The following is a 16074-nucleotide window of genomic DNA, read 5'->3' on the forward strand; positions in this document are numbered from 1 at the left end:
GTGATTACTTAACGTGGCCTATGACGGTCGTAAGCCTTGTTAATGCCCAGACTTCCATATTCTTATTCATCTATGTTGAGATGTCAAATGTGTAAAATTCACCAATTCTACCCATGATTGACAACCACACTACTAAAATTCTTGGAAGTTCTTTATATATGAACCAATTTCGAAACATTGAAATTGAATTACTAGATTTTTCACTTGGTGAGGTAAAGAAGCTTTTTTATTGAGCAGAAACTATATTATTTGTATGTGAGGTCCGAATCCTGGATTATAATCACATACATGAGAAACGCCACAAAATATCCTTTTCATTTTATTATTTTGGCTTATAATTTATTTACAACATTTTGAGTGTATCCAAGTACTTGTTCACAAAACTGGATTATCTCTAATTATTCTTCTTCTCCGTCTTATTCCTCATTGCTGAGGGTTGTGACCCTTGCAGAAGCAATGACTCTTCTCCAGTTATCCCTTGACTACTGAGGTGCCTGCTGCTGCCTTAATTTGATCGGTCCATCGTGTGGGAAATCTTCCTCTCCCTCTCTTTCCCTCCAGGCTACCAATCAAAACTAGTCGTTCCAGGCTATCCTCGTTGCCACGCGCAACGTGTCCAAAGAACTAGAGAATCCGTCGGGTACAGATATTGGCCAGAGTCTCTTATTATAGTTTAAAAAAAACTCCTCATTGGAGATAATCCAGATTTGTGAACAAGTTTGGACACACTCAAAATGTAGTAAATTAATTAATAGGTCAAATTATAAGCCCAAACAAATTTTTTAAATGATATTTCTAACCATTTCTCAAGTATGTAAATATAATGTGTCGGGTTGTGGTTCCATGGTTAATGTCGATTGAATCAGAGTTTCTGGGTTCGAATCCACTCAACCACATTTTGATACCTATTTCTAATAATGAGCCGCTTAGCCTCACAGAAATAGTATAAAATTGAAGTATTTTTTCATAATGAAAACACAAATATTTCTCTTTTTAACAATAAAAAAAATCAATTTAAAAAAATTATCCAGGTTTTGGACCTTACATACAAATGAAACAGTTTCCGCTTAGTAAAAGCTTTCCTCGTCCTACCATAGATGTCCCTAGTGAACTCTAGCATACTGTGTTACGAGTTTGATCAATATATCTAGGGAGTTCCAAAAATTTAAGTAGTGTGGTTGTCAATCGTAGGTATAATGGTGAATGATGCACGTTTGTAAAGTGATCACTTTGCCAGCCTACGATCTGGTAAATATACCCAGACTTACATATTCTTCTTCGTCTTCATTGAGATGTCAAAATGTAAAAAAATCAGGACATGTTTTTCTAAACCTAATTTGATCTAAAGAACCTAGGTTTGTTTGCCCTTTTGCGCCAAAGATATGAGCAGAAATCGTACATACGAGAATTTTTTTTTTAATCATCAAAAAACTTATTTGCATAAGAGTCTAATGATCGTTTATTTAGGTTTATCATTTATGTTACTGCACAGTTAAAATATCTGAAGAAATGTGTTGGAATGTATTGCGTTAATTTTTCTTCGACTGTTTCCATAGACTCACAGAAAATCTACTTATAATTATAAAAATACAGATATAGGATAATGTTCAGATACATACGTCAATGTTATGTGATAAAGTCTAAATAATATACACATTTCGACTAGACATGAAAACATAAGATTAATTGATGGAGTACAGGTCCGTACTATAGTGGCCGTTCTTGTAGGTACCTACCCTTATAAGATTAAGCCATTATTTATTATTTAAATGTCCAGAAGATAAATTACAGTACTACTTAAAATTTCATGTTAAAATGATCACGAAAAACTTGTTTTAAGTAGTATTTATTATATATAACATTTTGAGTGTGTCCAAATACTTGTTCACAAAATCTTTGATGAGATGTCAAAAAAAAATAGTATTTATTATGTTTTGAATATTGAAAGCATTAAAGTTGTGGATCATATTGATATATTATTTTGAGAAATAAAAAGGCTTTGTTTTTTGATCCACTCACATTTTTATTAACAACCAACTAGTTTCGGCAACAACCTGTTGCCCTCTTCAGGGTTTAGGGTTTAAAATTAAACCCTTAATAGGGAAACAGGATGTTGCTGAAACTAGTTGGTTGTAAATAAAAATGTGAGTGGATCAAAAAACAAAGTCTTTTTATTTCTCAAAAAAGGATTTATTACACCATTTAAGGTGTGTCAAAATGCTTGTTTACAAATCTGGGTTTCTCCACTTTTCTCTACTACATTTTGACATCTCAGCATAGATGAAGAAGAAATGTAAGTCTGAACATTTACAGGGGTTATGACTTGTCATAACCTGTCATAGACTGGTTAAGGGATCACTTCAGACACGTGTAAAAAAAAACTTTCTAAAAATAATTCTAGATGCTGCCTTGAACTGAAACATGAAGTGATATGAGATTTATGGGTGGAATCATGAATGTAACACGTGTATAAAGTTATCACTTAAAGGGCCTATGACAGGTCATAAGCCCTGTAAATACCTAACTCCATATTCGTCTTCATCTATGTTGAGATGTCAAAATGTAATATTTACCAAGTAGGCACACACATATATATATATATATATATATATATATATATATATATATATATATATATATATATATATATATATATATATATATATATATATATATATACACATATATATATATATATATATATATATATATATATATATATATATATATATATATATATATATATATATATATACACATATATATATATATATATATATATATATATATATATATATATATATATATATATATATATATATATATATATATATATATATATATATATATATATATATATATATATATATATATATATATATATATATATATATATATATATATATATATATATATATATATATATATAAATATATATACATATAAATATATATATATATATATATATATATATATATATATATATATATATATATATATATATATATATATATATATATATATATATATATATATATATATATATATATATATATATATATATATATATATTTTTTTTTTTTTTAATTAACATAATTTGTATACTTTTATTTAAATCACAATTTTCAACATATTTTTTTAGCAGAGACCCACCAAGCCACCTTGTGTGTCTTGTCGGTGGAGTTTTTTTTAAATACATGTTTAATTGTTTTTAACCATTTTAACATACACACAAAAAAGAGAAAAATTAAATATATAAACATTTTACAATTTTCGTAAAATTAACTATTGATCATTCACCCATTCCTTTATTTTGCCTTTGTTCCATATTTTATTTTGACCTCTAACATCAGTCGGCAACAAATTATAAAATAAGATATAAAAGATTATATCACACATGTACATAGGTTTAGAAAAGTACAGGTATATAATATTGAATTAACATATGAATAAACTTCTAAATATATCGAAAAATAAATATGTGAATGTCAAGTAATATCTGCATTTAATTCAACACTTATTACTGTCTATTGTGTAACAATCTTTTTTTTTTATCAAAACGTAAATAAAATCCACAAATTACAAGATTTGTAATCTAGTTTCAGTACCACGCAAAATATTTTTTTACTCTTGTATATATAGGTAAAATATTCAATGATATGTGCTATACATACATTTACATATTTATTTCAAAATAAATTGCATACAAAAGTAAAATATATAATATTTCCGATGAGTAATTTCCATTTCTCACATTGGGACATGGAATTTAGGTTAACAAGACTGAAAACACAAATAATAAAGTTACAATTTTTTTTTAATGAAACAAAACTAACAAGGCAAAATATAAAATATAAAACAATAAAAGGGTGAGGTAAATAAGCATATAAAAATAACATATCGCCTACTCCTTTCAAGAACGTCATAAATCAAAAAACTTGATTTTTCAGTAGACCGTTTTTAAAGTTTTAAAATATAAAACAATGTTTTAAAAATAAAAATCTAGCCACTTATTGAACTTTTTAATACGCAACAGATCTTTTAAGGTAAAACCTGAAGATTTTTTCTCCATTTGAAAAATATTTAGTTTATTTCAAAAAATAATTAATCAATACATTTTCTTCAAAATGCAAAAACAACACTTTCTGCCATGTAGCGGGTAAATATTCAGTTAAAAATATGCCTCTTTTTCTGGGATATAGCAAATTTTTTGGGTATTCCGAAAACATACACAACTCAAAAATGTCGATTTTTGGTTTATGACGTTCTTGAAAGGAGTGAGCGATATGGTAAGAAGCATATTCAAAAGAAACTTATATGTATTGTAAGTTAAAAAATAATATTTTTCTTATAATAATAAATTAAAAGTGTATTGTCTATAATTGAAATACTTTATTTTAAGTTTTTCCACTGTATCCACTATATATATAAATATATATATATATATATATATATATATATATATATATATATATATATATATATATATATATATATATATATATATATATATATATATATATATATATATATATATATATATATATATATATATATATATATATATATATATATATATACATATATATATATATATATTTATATATATATATATATATATATATATATATATATATATATATATATATATATATATATATATATATTTATACTTATATATAAGTTTTTCCACTTATAAAAGAAATTTAGAGAAAATACAACTAATCACTAACAGAAATATATTTCCATAAAGTATGTTTTCAGTTCATTTATTTTGGATCCGTGATTGGGTATTTAAAATAAATAGTTTTCCGAGATAGTCAATTATAAATAATAATTGTTCTTAACTTATATCAACCGATTTTCAAAGCACTGTCGCATCGCAATTAGTTATTATTATTTTATAAAATTATGCAAATGTCTCTTTTTTTAAAACGGAGCTGTCTGTTGTTAGTATAACACAAGAATCTCGATTATTCCGGAATCGTAATAACCCCTGACCCCATTATCTGTAAAGAAATAACATTTCTTCGCTAGCTGCCAACACGTTTAGTTACTTCGGCGAATTACTTCTTTTCAAACAACAAGGGGATGTACTGCCATACAAGCCGGGTGTAGTTGGGTAGGCGCTCTGCGAAACTGGCATCGCGGGTTCGATTCCCGCCAATTGAAAAATAAATTCAAGAAAAATTTATTTACTGGGTCTGGGTGTTTATGATGTGTTTTTCACATTTACCTTCCCTATCCTTACTATCTTACCTGCATACAAGCCTCTAAAAGTGAGGCTTTACTTGTTATCCTTTAAAAAATATATGTGATTTTTTTTATTAATATCATAATTCTTCTTTGTTTTAATATTATTCAATCACAAAAACTTCGTAATCGCGAAAAATAAAACGTAAATTGATGCATATTTGATTATTTACAAATAATAAAATGATTTAGGATTATTTATTGTAAAACAAATTTTTGAGGCAAACGTAGTTGGAAATAGGAGCAGAGGAAGACCGAAGAAAACTTGCCATAGAAAGTATGTAAAATACTTGAAAACGGTCAGGTCAGGAGTCGGAATAATCGGCGGGTATGTATGAGGAGATGCATGAATGTGAAAGAGGTTAAGAATGTTTGAAAAGACGGAATGGTGTGGCTGGTTAGTTACTAATATTATTCGTATAGTTTTACTTGAAGGTAAAATAACGTTTAGTTTTTCAACATTAGTTTGACAGTTTAGTTTGACTTTGTGAGGAATGAAGAGACAAGGCGTAGGACGCACCAAATCTTGGTCACAACTGTCGTCAAGAAAAGGCGATTCAGTTGGCTTGGCCATGTACTCCCCATGACTCCTGAGAGCCTTAATCAAGCTTGCCTCTTTTACAAGGCATCAGGTTCGCGCCGCCCAGGACGACCACTGCTGACAATTCGTCGGCAGTTCTCGTCAGAACTTCGGGATGCGGATCTGACTTGGGAGGATGCGAGGGAGCTGGCAGCCGACAGAAAAGCCTGGAGACAGTTTGTGGACTCCATATGCTCCACCTAGGGAGCGGATATGGCTTAATTGATAAAAAAATCATATATATTATATCGATAAAGTAGGACACAAGAAAGGTTGATTTAAGTCAAAAATTCTTGATGTGGCCCTGACCATAGTCTACAGATAACAGTAGCATAACAAGATCTAAGCGTAGATATTTTGCTGTTGCATTTGTTTTATCTTATGTGTTTACAAACATACAATGGGAAAGCGGTTCAAAGTAGTTATTTTGACGTCTGAACGACAATTATAATTTACGCTTTAAGAATTGCACATTCACTGGAATATGAATGAATATCCTATTTTTCATTTAAAAAGAAAACGATTTTCAAAAGGATGTGATCACTAACTATTCATATTATTCCTATTATCCTATTACTCAATTCTTTTTTGTGATAAGTATACATTTATAATATCTAAATGTACACATTTTTTTCGAATTCAATATTACTATGGACTGTTATCTGAAGCACGGAACTAAACACCTTGTCTTCTAATAATTAGCAATCAAGACTGCATTGCTTCGGTACGATGTAGGACGCACCATTAACTTAAGGGTTACGTCAAAAAATGTGCCAATAGTTTTTTAGAAGATAAAAATAATCGAAGAAGTAATATTTCACCTTTGTTCAATGTTACCCAAAATTTCCTGATTTATCGTGCGTAATAAATTATTACACATCGCTCACTCCTTTCAAGAACGTCATAAATCAAAAATCGCCAATTTTCAGTTGTGCATGTTTTTAGAATGCCCTGAAAATGTACTATAACCCAGCAAAAGAGGTATATTTTTAACTTAGTATTTACCCGCTACAGGGCAAAAAATGTTGTTTTTGCATTTTGAAGAAAAGGTATTGATTAATTAATTTTTTTAATAAACTAAATATTTTTCAAATGAAGAAAAAACCTTCAGGTTTTACCTAAAAAGATCCGTTGCACAGTAAAAAGCTCAATAAGTGGCTTGATATTTATTTTTAATACATTGTATTATATTTTTAAACTTTAAAAACGTTCTCCTGAAAAATCAAGTTTTTTGATTTATGACGTTCTTGAAAGGAGTGAGCGACATGTAGTAATGTTTTTGGGTGTGTATAGTTAACAATGCTATTCAAAACGTTGACAAGTATGGCTAAATGCATGCACCTTATAATCTAAAATATCTGTATCTGAATTATAGTGAATTCTAAACAAATAATCTTTTCATACATATTTTTTTCCATTTCCACTATAGGTACTTACTTATGAAATACAAAATACAAGGTTAGAAAGTAGTACCTACACAAAATTTCATAATGACACGCACTAATCAAAGTTTGCGCATTGCTTTCGTTACTAAATGATGAGTTTTATTATCAGACATAAGACCACAATTAAACGATAGCCGTGAAGCATTTCGAGCATAATTAATAATTGGAATTAATTAGTACAATATCATTCATTTGACATTCATTAACTGACGTCCGAACAAAAAATTGTATTTCTCTGTTGGCAGCAATGATATTATAAGATGATACGCGCAAAAGAGTAAAAAATGTTGAAGGGTTTTCTAACGCAGCGAATGAGTCGAGTGTGATGGTCTGTTCCTTTTTATTAAAACTGTTAGTCGGCGCAGTGCGGTCCATACCGGGAGTTGCGCGCGCTTTCAAGCAGGGTGACTAAATTTAGTTTAGACGAATGAAAATTCACGAAAAGCTCGTGTAGATTTCGTGGATGTGTCAATGTTCTATCAATTTTGTCTCGCGAATTTAGTATAATATAACGTGTGATTTTGATAAACAAATAAAATTTCGTGTTATCAAAAGGTTTGTTTATGAAATATTGGACAATTATGTTTTGTATCTTATCAGTGGGGAATTCAATATGTGTTTATACTTAGCACGCAATTTTTAGGAACAAAAAAAATATTAACAAAATACATAATTTTATTAATATACAATTCGGAGGCACGTAATTTATTCAATGTAACATTTATTTATTCATTTTATTTTAATATTTAAAAAAAATGTAAATCTCATTAGTTTTTCCCTTCGGATATTCCCATTATATGACGCTCAGTTTGTAATTATTTAAATAATTATTGATTTTTCTATTTTGGAAAAACTTGTTTTTTCTGGGTATAATAATTGTTATTAATATATATATATTCTACAAACCATGACCTCTATATTTAAAATATATTTATACAGCAATAATTTTTATTTTCTGGGTGCAATCTGCTCGATTTGATGCTATAGTTTCAGAAATTGGGAGACAGACATAATATGGTAGTGCGCCATAAATTTGCAAGTTTTTTAAAAATTGTTGACAGAACTCCGTTTGTCACATCCAATTGCAAATAAACCATTTGTTTTCAAGTCATCCAATTAAATTTGATCTTAAATGAACATATATAAAAAATTCACAGTGCACAAATTTTTAAAAAACCCTTATCCGCACCCCAATGGTGCATAGGGCACTGCGTCATATAAACGCAGTGTTATCTTGATCGTTTACACATGAAGGAAAGGTGATCAGCCCTCCGCTTCAGGTACCAGTCCAGGGTAATATTGAATAAATATTACAGTGAAAAAATCACTAATATTTATTTGACCCCCCTGGGAATCGAACTCAGGACCTCCAGAACGGTAGTCGAGCGTGCTGACCATTACACTACGGAGGCGGACATCATAATTCAATAAGTGGATAAAGGTATCAAGATTATGCTATTCAAGGTCAAGATTTCATTAATTTTGTATCTAGCTCATCTAAGTAACACAAGCTTGAAACCTACCCATTGCTTCTATTGTCTTAAGGTGGAGACTGACCGGAGCATTTCGTCGTAACGTAACACATTACGATGCGAGCATTCAGGCAGTCAGTACACCGAGCCGAGCGCTTCATCCATAGTTTCGGAAGCTCGGGGATGCTCGCCGCGAGCGATGTTACGATGAAATGCTCTGGTCAGTCTCCTCCTTTAGATTTCGTTTTCCATACAGCAAGTAATGTCGTATCACTCCTTCGCTTATATTATCTGTCAATAAACATGCAGCATCTGGGTGCCAATTGAGATCAAAGAAGAAGAATAATTGATTACAATCTGACATTGTGCTACTAGATTAAGGGCCCTAATTCTGTTTTATACTTATCTTATCGTTTACATTTTGTTAATTATATATCATCTTGCAACGCAGTTTGATAAACATGTTTATGGTTCCATGATTGGAGTCACTGAGTCAAAGTTTCTGGGTTCGAGGCCACTTTACTATAACTTCATTCCTATTTTTAATAATGCACCGCTTAGGCATACGCAAATAGTATGAAGTTAACAGCTGTGTATATAATACAAACACAAATATAGTTTTACAACATTTTGAGTGTGTCCAAATACTTGTTCACAAAATCTGTAAATCAAATCAAGCTGCAAATTATAAGCTTAAATAATAAAAATGAAAATGATATTTTCTGGCGTTTCTCATGTATGTGATTATAATCCAGGATTCGGACCTCACATACTGACATAAGAGTTTCTGCTCAATAAAAAGCTTCTTTTCATCTCACCAATAGATGTCTCTAATGAAGGTCTTGTGATTCAATAACAATGTTTCTGAATTGGTTCATACATATAGAACTTCCAAGAATTTGAGTATTGTGGTCAATAATGGGTAGAATTGGTGAATGTTACATGTGCCTAAAGTGACCACTAAAACCAGCCTATGACCCTATAACCGTATATGACCGTAGTGTAATGGTCAGCACGCTCGGCTACCACTCTGGAGTTTCCGGGATCGATTCCCAGGGAGGGTCAAATAAATATAAGTGATTTTTTTCACTCCAATATTTATTCAATATTACCATGGACTGGTACCTGAAGCGGAGGGTTGATCACCTTTCCTTCATGTGTTAACGATCAAGATAACACTGTGTTTATATGATGCAGTGCCCTATGCACCATTGGGGTGCGGATAAGGGTTTGAATTTATTTTGATTTACATTTTATACATTTTGGAAGAATCCTACTGATGGTGCATTCTGGTTTTCTCCAACCTCTCTGGGCTTGTAAACTTTTTTATCATCCAAATAAATTGCCTTGTGATAAATTACAGGTGAAGTGAGATATCCTCAATAAGTATGGAGCAGCAGGAAGCGCTGCTGGATGAAGGGCCCCCGTCCCCGAGACCCCCTTCTCCAACATTACCCCCAACAGGTTTGCATTATTACTTTTAAATAAGTACACCATCATTTAGATCACGGGTGGCCAACCAGCGGCCCTTACGTGCGGCCCGCGGCCATGTATGAAGAATATATTTTTAAACCAGTGATATATTTGTGATACACGGTTTGATGTATCAACAAAATTTATGCCCTCAAGTATTCTATGAGCCGCCAAGTCATGCATGTTGTTTTAAAAGCAGTGAACAATATCCGTTCGCACGCTCTTCAGCATTGCCAATTTGACGCAATCTCTAAAAATCACAAAAACCAGTTAAAGTATGCAACTTCAACTATTGAAATTTTTTATTTTTTATTTTTTTATTTATTTTTATTCATTTAATATATTTACATTTTTATTTATAACATAATAACATTTGAATCATTTATACATATGTAGAACTTTTATATTTCGATTCGCTGTGCCTCTCCATAAAAGAGTCTGTGCTCTTGTGCTTGGAAAGGGACTTACACTCGTGGTTTAATGTAATATAATAAAAGATATAATAGTTTTTTTTATATATTTTTTTAAAGATTTAAATGTATAGAGCTTTAATTTTTTTCTTGAGGATTTTTATATCATCTATTTTTTTTATTTCTTAAGGGAGTTTATTGAAATGTTTGATTGCCAAATATTTGAAGTTTTGCTGAAATTGCTTGGTGTTGCATTTTGGAATAGAAAAATCGTTTGAGAATCTCGATGATAAATTCTTTGTTAAATTTAAATAGTTGTCACCCTTTAGTATTTGTAAAACTGCGGTTTTTTTATAAATGGATTCTATATTTGGGACTTGAAATTTTTTAAATAATAATTTTGTTGGAAATATGTTTTTTTTTTCAAGATGACTTTAATTATGGTTTTCTGTACTATTTTCACTGAGTTCAGTATGTTGTTGTATGAGCCTCCCCATGCAATAATGCCATACTGTAGTAGCGAGTGAACGATAGCATAGTAAACTCTTTTTAGGTTGTCGATGGTTAGTATGTTTCAAATATGTTTTCAAGTATGTTTTAAATACATTAAGAAAAAATAATTAAGCGAGGAGAAACTCAAATCTCAAACTGAGTGGTCATTTATAAATTGGTTTTTATTAAAGTAAAAATGTTCATATTGTTTGATTTATGTGTCCTATTAATAATATTGATTGTTGAAATTTTTTAAATGTTTATTACTATACCAATACATTTTTTGTCGGTTCATTCGGCAGAAAACATACTTCTACTCACTTCTGGTCTTAGTAATGTTTTCTTTCTTCACAATTACTATTATTTTACTTTCTGATTACCTCCGCATTCAATTTATTTATAATATGTACTTACAAAAAATCAATAAGTATGAAATTAACTAACTAACTAACTAACTAACCATCACGCCGCTTCCCCGCAGGGGTAGGCAGAGAGAATAGAGCGCCACACCACTCTGTCCTTGCAAACATTCTTCGCCTCTTCCACGTTCATGCATCTCCTCATACATACCCGCCGATTGTTACGACTCCTAACCTGACCACTTTCAAGTATTTGGCATACCTGATCGTGCCATGTTTTTCTCGGTCTTCCTCTGCTTCTTTTCAAGCTAACATTGGCAGTCACAGTCAAAAGGGATCAGAGATGATGAGTGATTGGAAACATTTAATAACGGACTTTTAGAAAAATCATTTACTTGTGTATTTATTAATTGTAAATGATTATTAATTGCCTTTTTAATTTATAATATTTCTAAGTAATCTAAATTAAGTCCTCTATTTCATGTGTGTTTAGAGCTTTATTTTTATCAAATGAGTGATTATTTTCTATGAGGTGGTTCGCAATTATTTATTGTTATAGGTTAATTTATTGTTTCAATAAATATTCCGGCAACCTATGGTCAAATCCATCGATACTGATCCAATGGTCAATCGGTCAATGATCAATGGTCAATGATCAAACGGTCCATGTCATTGAGTGTTATTTATGTTTACCCTTTTTTATCTGGAAAGACCGGGGTGTGAGTAACAACACCAAGATGAAGCTTGTCAGGAGCTTGGTCTACTCCATTTTTCTCTATGCTGCTGAAACATGGACCATAAAAGCAGCAGTAGAAAAGAAAAAAAAATATGCCTTCGAAATGTGGTGTCGGAGGTGCATGCTCCGAATTCCATGGACAGCTAGACGCTCTAATGAGTCCATTCGCCAGGAACTACGCTTGGATGGCTTGACTCTGGCCAATGTCTGTACCCGATGGATTCTCCAGTTCTTTGGACACGTTGCGCGTGGCAATGAGGAGAGCCTGGAACGACTAGTTGTGATCGGTAGCCTGGAGGGAAAGAGAGGGAGAGGAAGATCCCCCACACGATGGACCGATCAAATTAAGGCAGCAGCAGGCACCTCAGTGGTTGGATCGCTACATGCAGCGCAGCCAAGGGATAACTGGAGAAGAGTCATTGCTTCTGCAAGGGTCACAACCCTCAGCAATGAGGAATAATACGGAGAAGACAATATTTCTATGAATACCCCTTCAGAGTATGCGTGATACTTTGGAAAGTTAACACATTTGAGACGGGTATTTTTTACGCCTGCGGACTGCTGGTGACGGGATTTGATAATTTTACATATATTTAAGACCTTAAGAAAGAGATTGATATATAATATTCATATAAAAACATTGGATAATTCCTTCATTCATGGATACTTCCTTTTGGCGCACAAGGTAAAAATACCCTTCCCGTCCTGAAGCATCAATCGACCAAACTGGTAGAAATACCTTTCTCGTCCTAACTGTGTTAACAGGGAGCCAATGGCCTGTCTTACTATACTGACTTATTATAATGCCTTGGGCAGTGACTCTGTGCAAATGACACCCTATGATTTTCTACCGGTTTTTTACCACTAAACAAACTAGAGATCTCTGTTTTTTATTTTTGCATGCTTACATTTAGCACCATGTTTCAGAGGAGGGGGCTTGCGGTTCAGGAGACTCGAGCTCCGCGGGTTCCGGAGTAGCGCTGGGTCCTGCTGACCAGGTGTCGGCGCAGCTTATCAATAACATCACCATGCTTGACTACCGATCCCTCGGGAACTCCTCGCCGCTTATCATCGACCAGGTAAGCTTCACGCAATGGAGTCATAATTTCTCATAATGGTGCCCAAGCTTTCCATAAATGGGCTTATTCTTATCCTAGTCCGTTTATGTCGGAAAATAATTTTAAAGCCCCTTGTACTTCATTAACCTTTCCCTTACGGTGCTAAAAACTTTAATGTGCAACGTTGATATGTATTTTGTACACCATACCTTACCAGAGCTAACATTACAAAATTGATACATTTCAACTTCAACTATGGTCAATAAAAGCAACATTTAGGAATATTCAAATTTTTCCCGTTTTTAAATCACATTTTCATATGGTGTACAAAATACATATCACCGGAGCATGCGGAAGTTTTTAGCATCGTAAGGGAAGGGTTAATTAACTTGAAAATATTACTAAAAAATGGTCACAAGGTTTCTAAAAAAAAACCTTATTTGCGTCTCCTCAGCATTTCAAGTTTTGGTTTCATAATTGTTTAGCTCGCATTAGTCATCAATCAAAAGAAAAATTATTTGTTTTGTTTTTGCAGTATCCTCTGTACTTGTATTTCAAACTATTTTTACTACAAAAGTGTCAAAAATATTTATCATTAATTCATTTAAGTTACACAAGCTTGTGCGAGTATGAGTATGCCACCCTAGCCATTACTGCTATTCTATTCCCTTCCTACACATACACTTGTATGTATGTAAGCTTCCTAATCATTTTGTTTCCCATATAGATGTTCCCCCATCTATATCCCATAAAATATATTACACTCCCATATTGAACAATCTGTGATTGCGTAATTAACTATCAGTTTAAATTACAGTATAAATCAAACACTTGTTTTTGGTTTCTTGAGTATTATATTTTATCGACTAGTTTTGGAAGCTACAGATGCTTCCATCTACGGGTTTGAATATAAACTTCTTATTAACAGTTCATATTCAAACCCGTAGATGGAAGCATCTGTAGCTTCCAAAAATAGTCGATAAAATATCATAATCAAGTGGTAACAAAACAAGTGTTTTATTTATAATTTAATCATGTCTCTTCCACAAAGTGAATGCCAAAATAATAAACAAACTTTTAAATTACCTAAAATTCGAACATCAGACTAAAATTTGCTATCTTTTTGAAATTTACACATTCCATCTCGCATTGTAAATTACCATAAACAAAATCTTTTTGACTGACTATACTCGTGGAATTTTAGGAGGACCTGGGGAAGTCCGAAGTTCTGGCGGGAGGAGTATCGACCGGGAAGCTGCCCAACTTTGTGTCCTGGAACTGGACCCTGATCCGCTCCATCCTGTTCTGGGTGATTCTGTCCGGGCTGCTGGCTTGCGTGGCCACCGTGGTGGCGCTGGTGTCCAGCCTGCCTCGCGCCTGCGACCCGGAACTGCCCTGGTACCAAGGCAACCTGTTCTACGAAGTGTTCCCCGCCAGCTTCCAAGACTCCAACGGCGACGGAATCGGAGACCTACGAGGCTTAGCGTCTCGGGTCGACTACTTCCGAACCCTCGGCGTCAGAGCCGTCAGATTAAACTCCATTTTCAAAGCGGAGTACTATCCGGAAAGATATAAAAACATAACCTCACTCTTGGACGTAGACCCGACTCTGGGAAATCTGAAAGATATGACTTCTCTGGTGGAAACTCTCCACAGTAATAACATCTCGTTAGTGCTCGACTTGCCCGTGTATCCCTACGTCGCTAAACTGGAGGCGGTGGAATATGAGGATTACAGCAACCACACGCAATTTGCATTGGAAAAGAAACTAAAGAATTTAACAAATAATGTTAAAGTGCTCGAAGATGACAAAATATCTACAGCCATCAGGTACTGGACATCTCGAGGAATTGACGGGTTTTATCTCAAAGGCGCCGAATACTTGGTAGACGACCCAAATTTTCCCGATAACCTCAAACTGTGGAAGAATATTATCGGACAAGATAGAATACTCATGGTCAGTTACGACGCAGTTCTTAAAGCAAAAGGCGTCGCTCTCAACCAATTAATGCTGAAGGTCGACTTAGTAGATGTGTTTCTCAATACCGTAAATGGTACGGAAAATATCAAGGCGCAAGTGGACGGCGTGCTGCTAGGAGAGCTGTGGGCCAAGCCGGCCAATCCCTGGCCCCACTGGAGCGTCGGCAGCGTGGACTCGAGGCGGTTGTCTTCCACCCTCTCTCCCAACCAGACTGCGGCCACTCTACTCTTCAACATGATGCTGCCCGGCACGCCCAGCATGTTCTACGGGGACGAGATCGGATTGAAGGAAATTCTAGAACCCGAAGAGGACTTCCACGAGTCGGAGCACATCCACAACCTCGTCCCGATGGTTTGGCCCCCGGGGCAGCGCCAGTTCGCCGCCGCCGGGGTGCTCCCGTGGGCCCGGGGCGGCGGGACCGAGAACGCGGAGGCGGGGACGCGCGTGGTGCGCGAGCTGGCCCTCCTGCGGCCGGGGGCGCCCTCCATTTACTTACGCGCGGTGTGGAAGGAGGGCGCGGGGCTGCCCAACGCGCAGGTGAGGCACTCGGAGAGCGTGCTGCTGCTGGAGCGCTGGTACCCGCGCCGCAACTCCTTCGTGCTGCTGGTGAACTTGGGCGGCGAGCCCGCCACCCGGGACCTGTCCTGCTGGTACTACGGGGGAGCGGCCCTGGTGGCCACCGACCCGCAGTTGGAGGGAAAGCAGTTGGTGTTCAAGGAGTTATCTCTGAAATCCGCCGAAGCGATGGTGGTCAAGTTGGAGAAATAAAACAAGTACTCGAGCGTTATAATTATATTTATATTAATACTTATACA

At 34.0% G+C, this 16074-nt stretch overlaps 1 protein-coding gene across 1 annotated transcript; it reads left to right on the forward strand.

The window, feature by feature from the left end:
• The first annotated feature begins 7662 nt into the window (after nt 1-7662).
• LOC148305926 (amino acid transporter heavy chain SLC3A1-like) lies at nt 7663-16042 on the forward strand. Its single transcript, XM_088265810.1, has 4 exons — nt 7663-7833; nt 10114-10214; nt 13148-13299; nt 14483-16042. Exons 2-4 carry the CDS (start codon nt 10139-10141, stop codon nt 16025-16027), a joined length of 1773 nt encoding a protein of 590 aa, XP_088121936.1. The 5' UTR covers nt 7663-7833; nt 10114-10138; the 3' UTR covers nt 16028-16042.
• Nucleotides 16043-16074: the final 32 nt, after the last annotated feature.

This window comes from Brachycentrus maculatus, unplaced genomic scaffold (assembly GCF_059751285.1).
Source record: "Brachycentrus maculatus isolate JH-2025_06_01 unplaced genomic scaffold, ASM5975128v1 h1tg000258l, whole genome shotgun sequence".
Taxonomy (NCBI): Eukaryota; Metazoa; Arthropoda; class Insecta; order Trichoptera; family Brachycentridae; genus Brachycentrus; species Brachycentrus maculatus.

Coding starts and splice junctions, on each gene's coding strand:
- LOC148305926 (XM_088265810.1), top strand. CDS start 10,139: ATGGAGCAGCAGGAAGCGCTGCTGGATGAAGGGCCCCCGTCCCCGAGA. Junction 10,215..13,147: donor TCCAACATTACCCCCAACAG/GTTTGCATTATT, acceptor ACCATGTTTCAG/AGGAGGGGGCTTGCGGTTCA. Junction 13,300..14,482: donor CGCCGCTTATCATCGACCAG/GTAAGCTTCACG, acceptor GTGGAATTTTAG/GAGGACCTGGGGAAGTCCGA.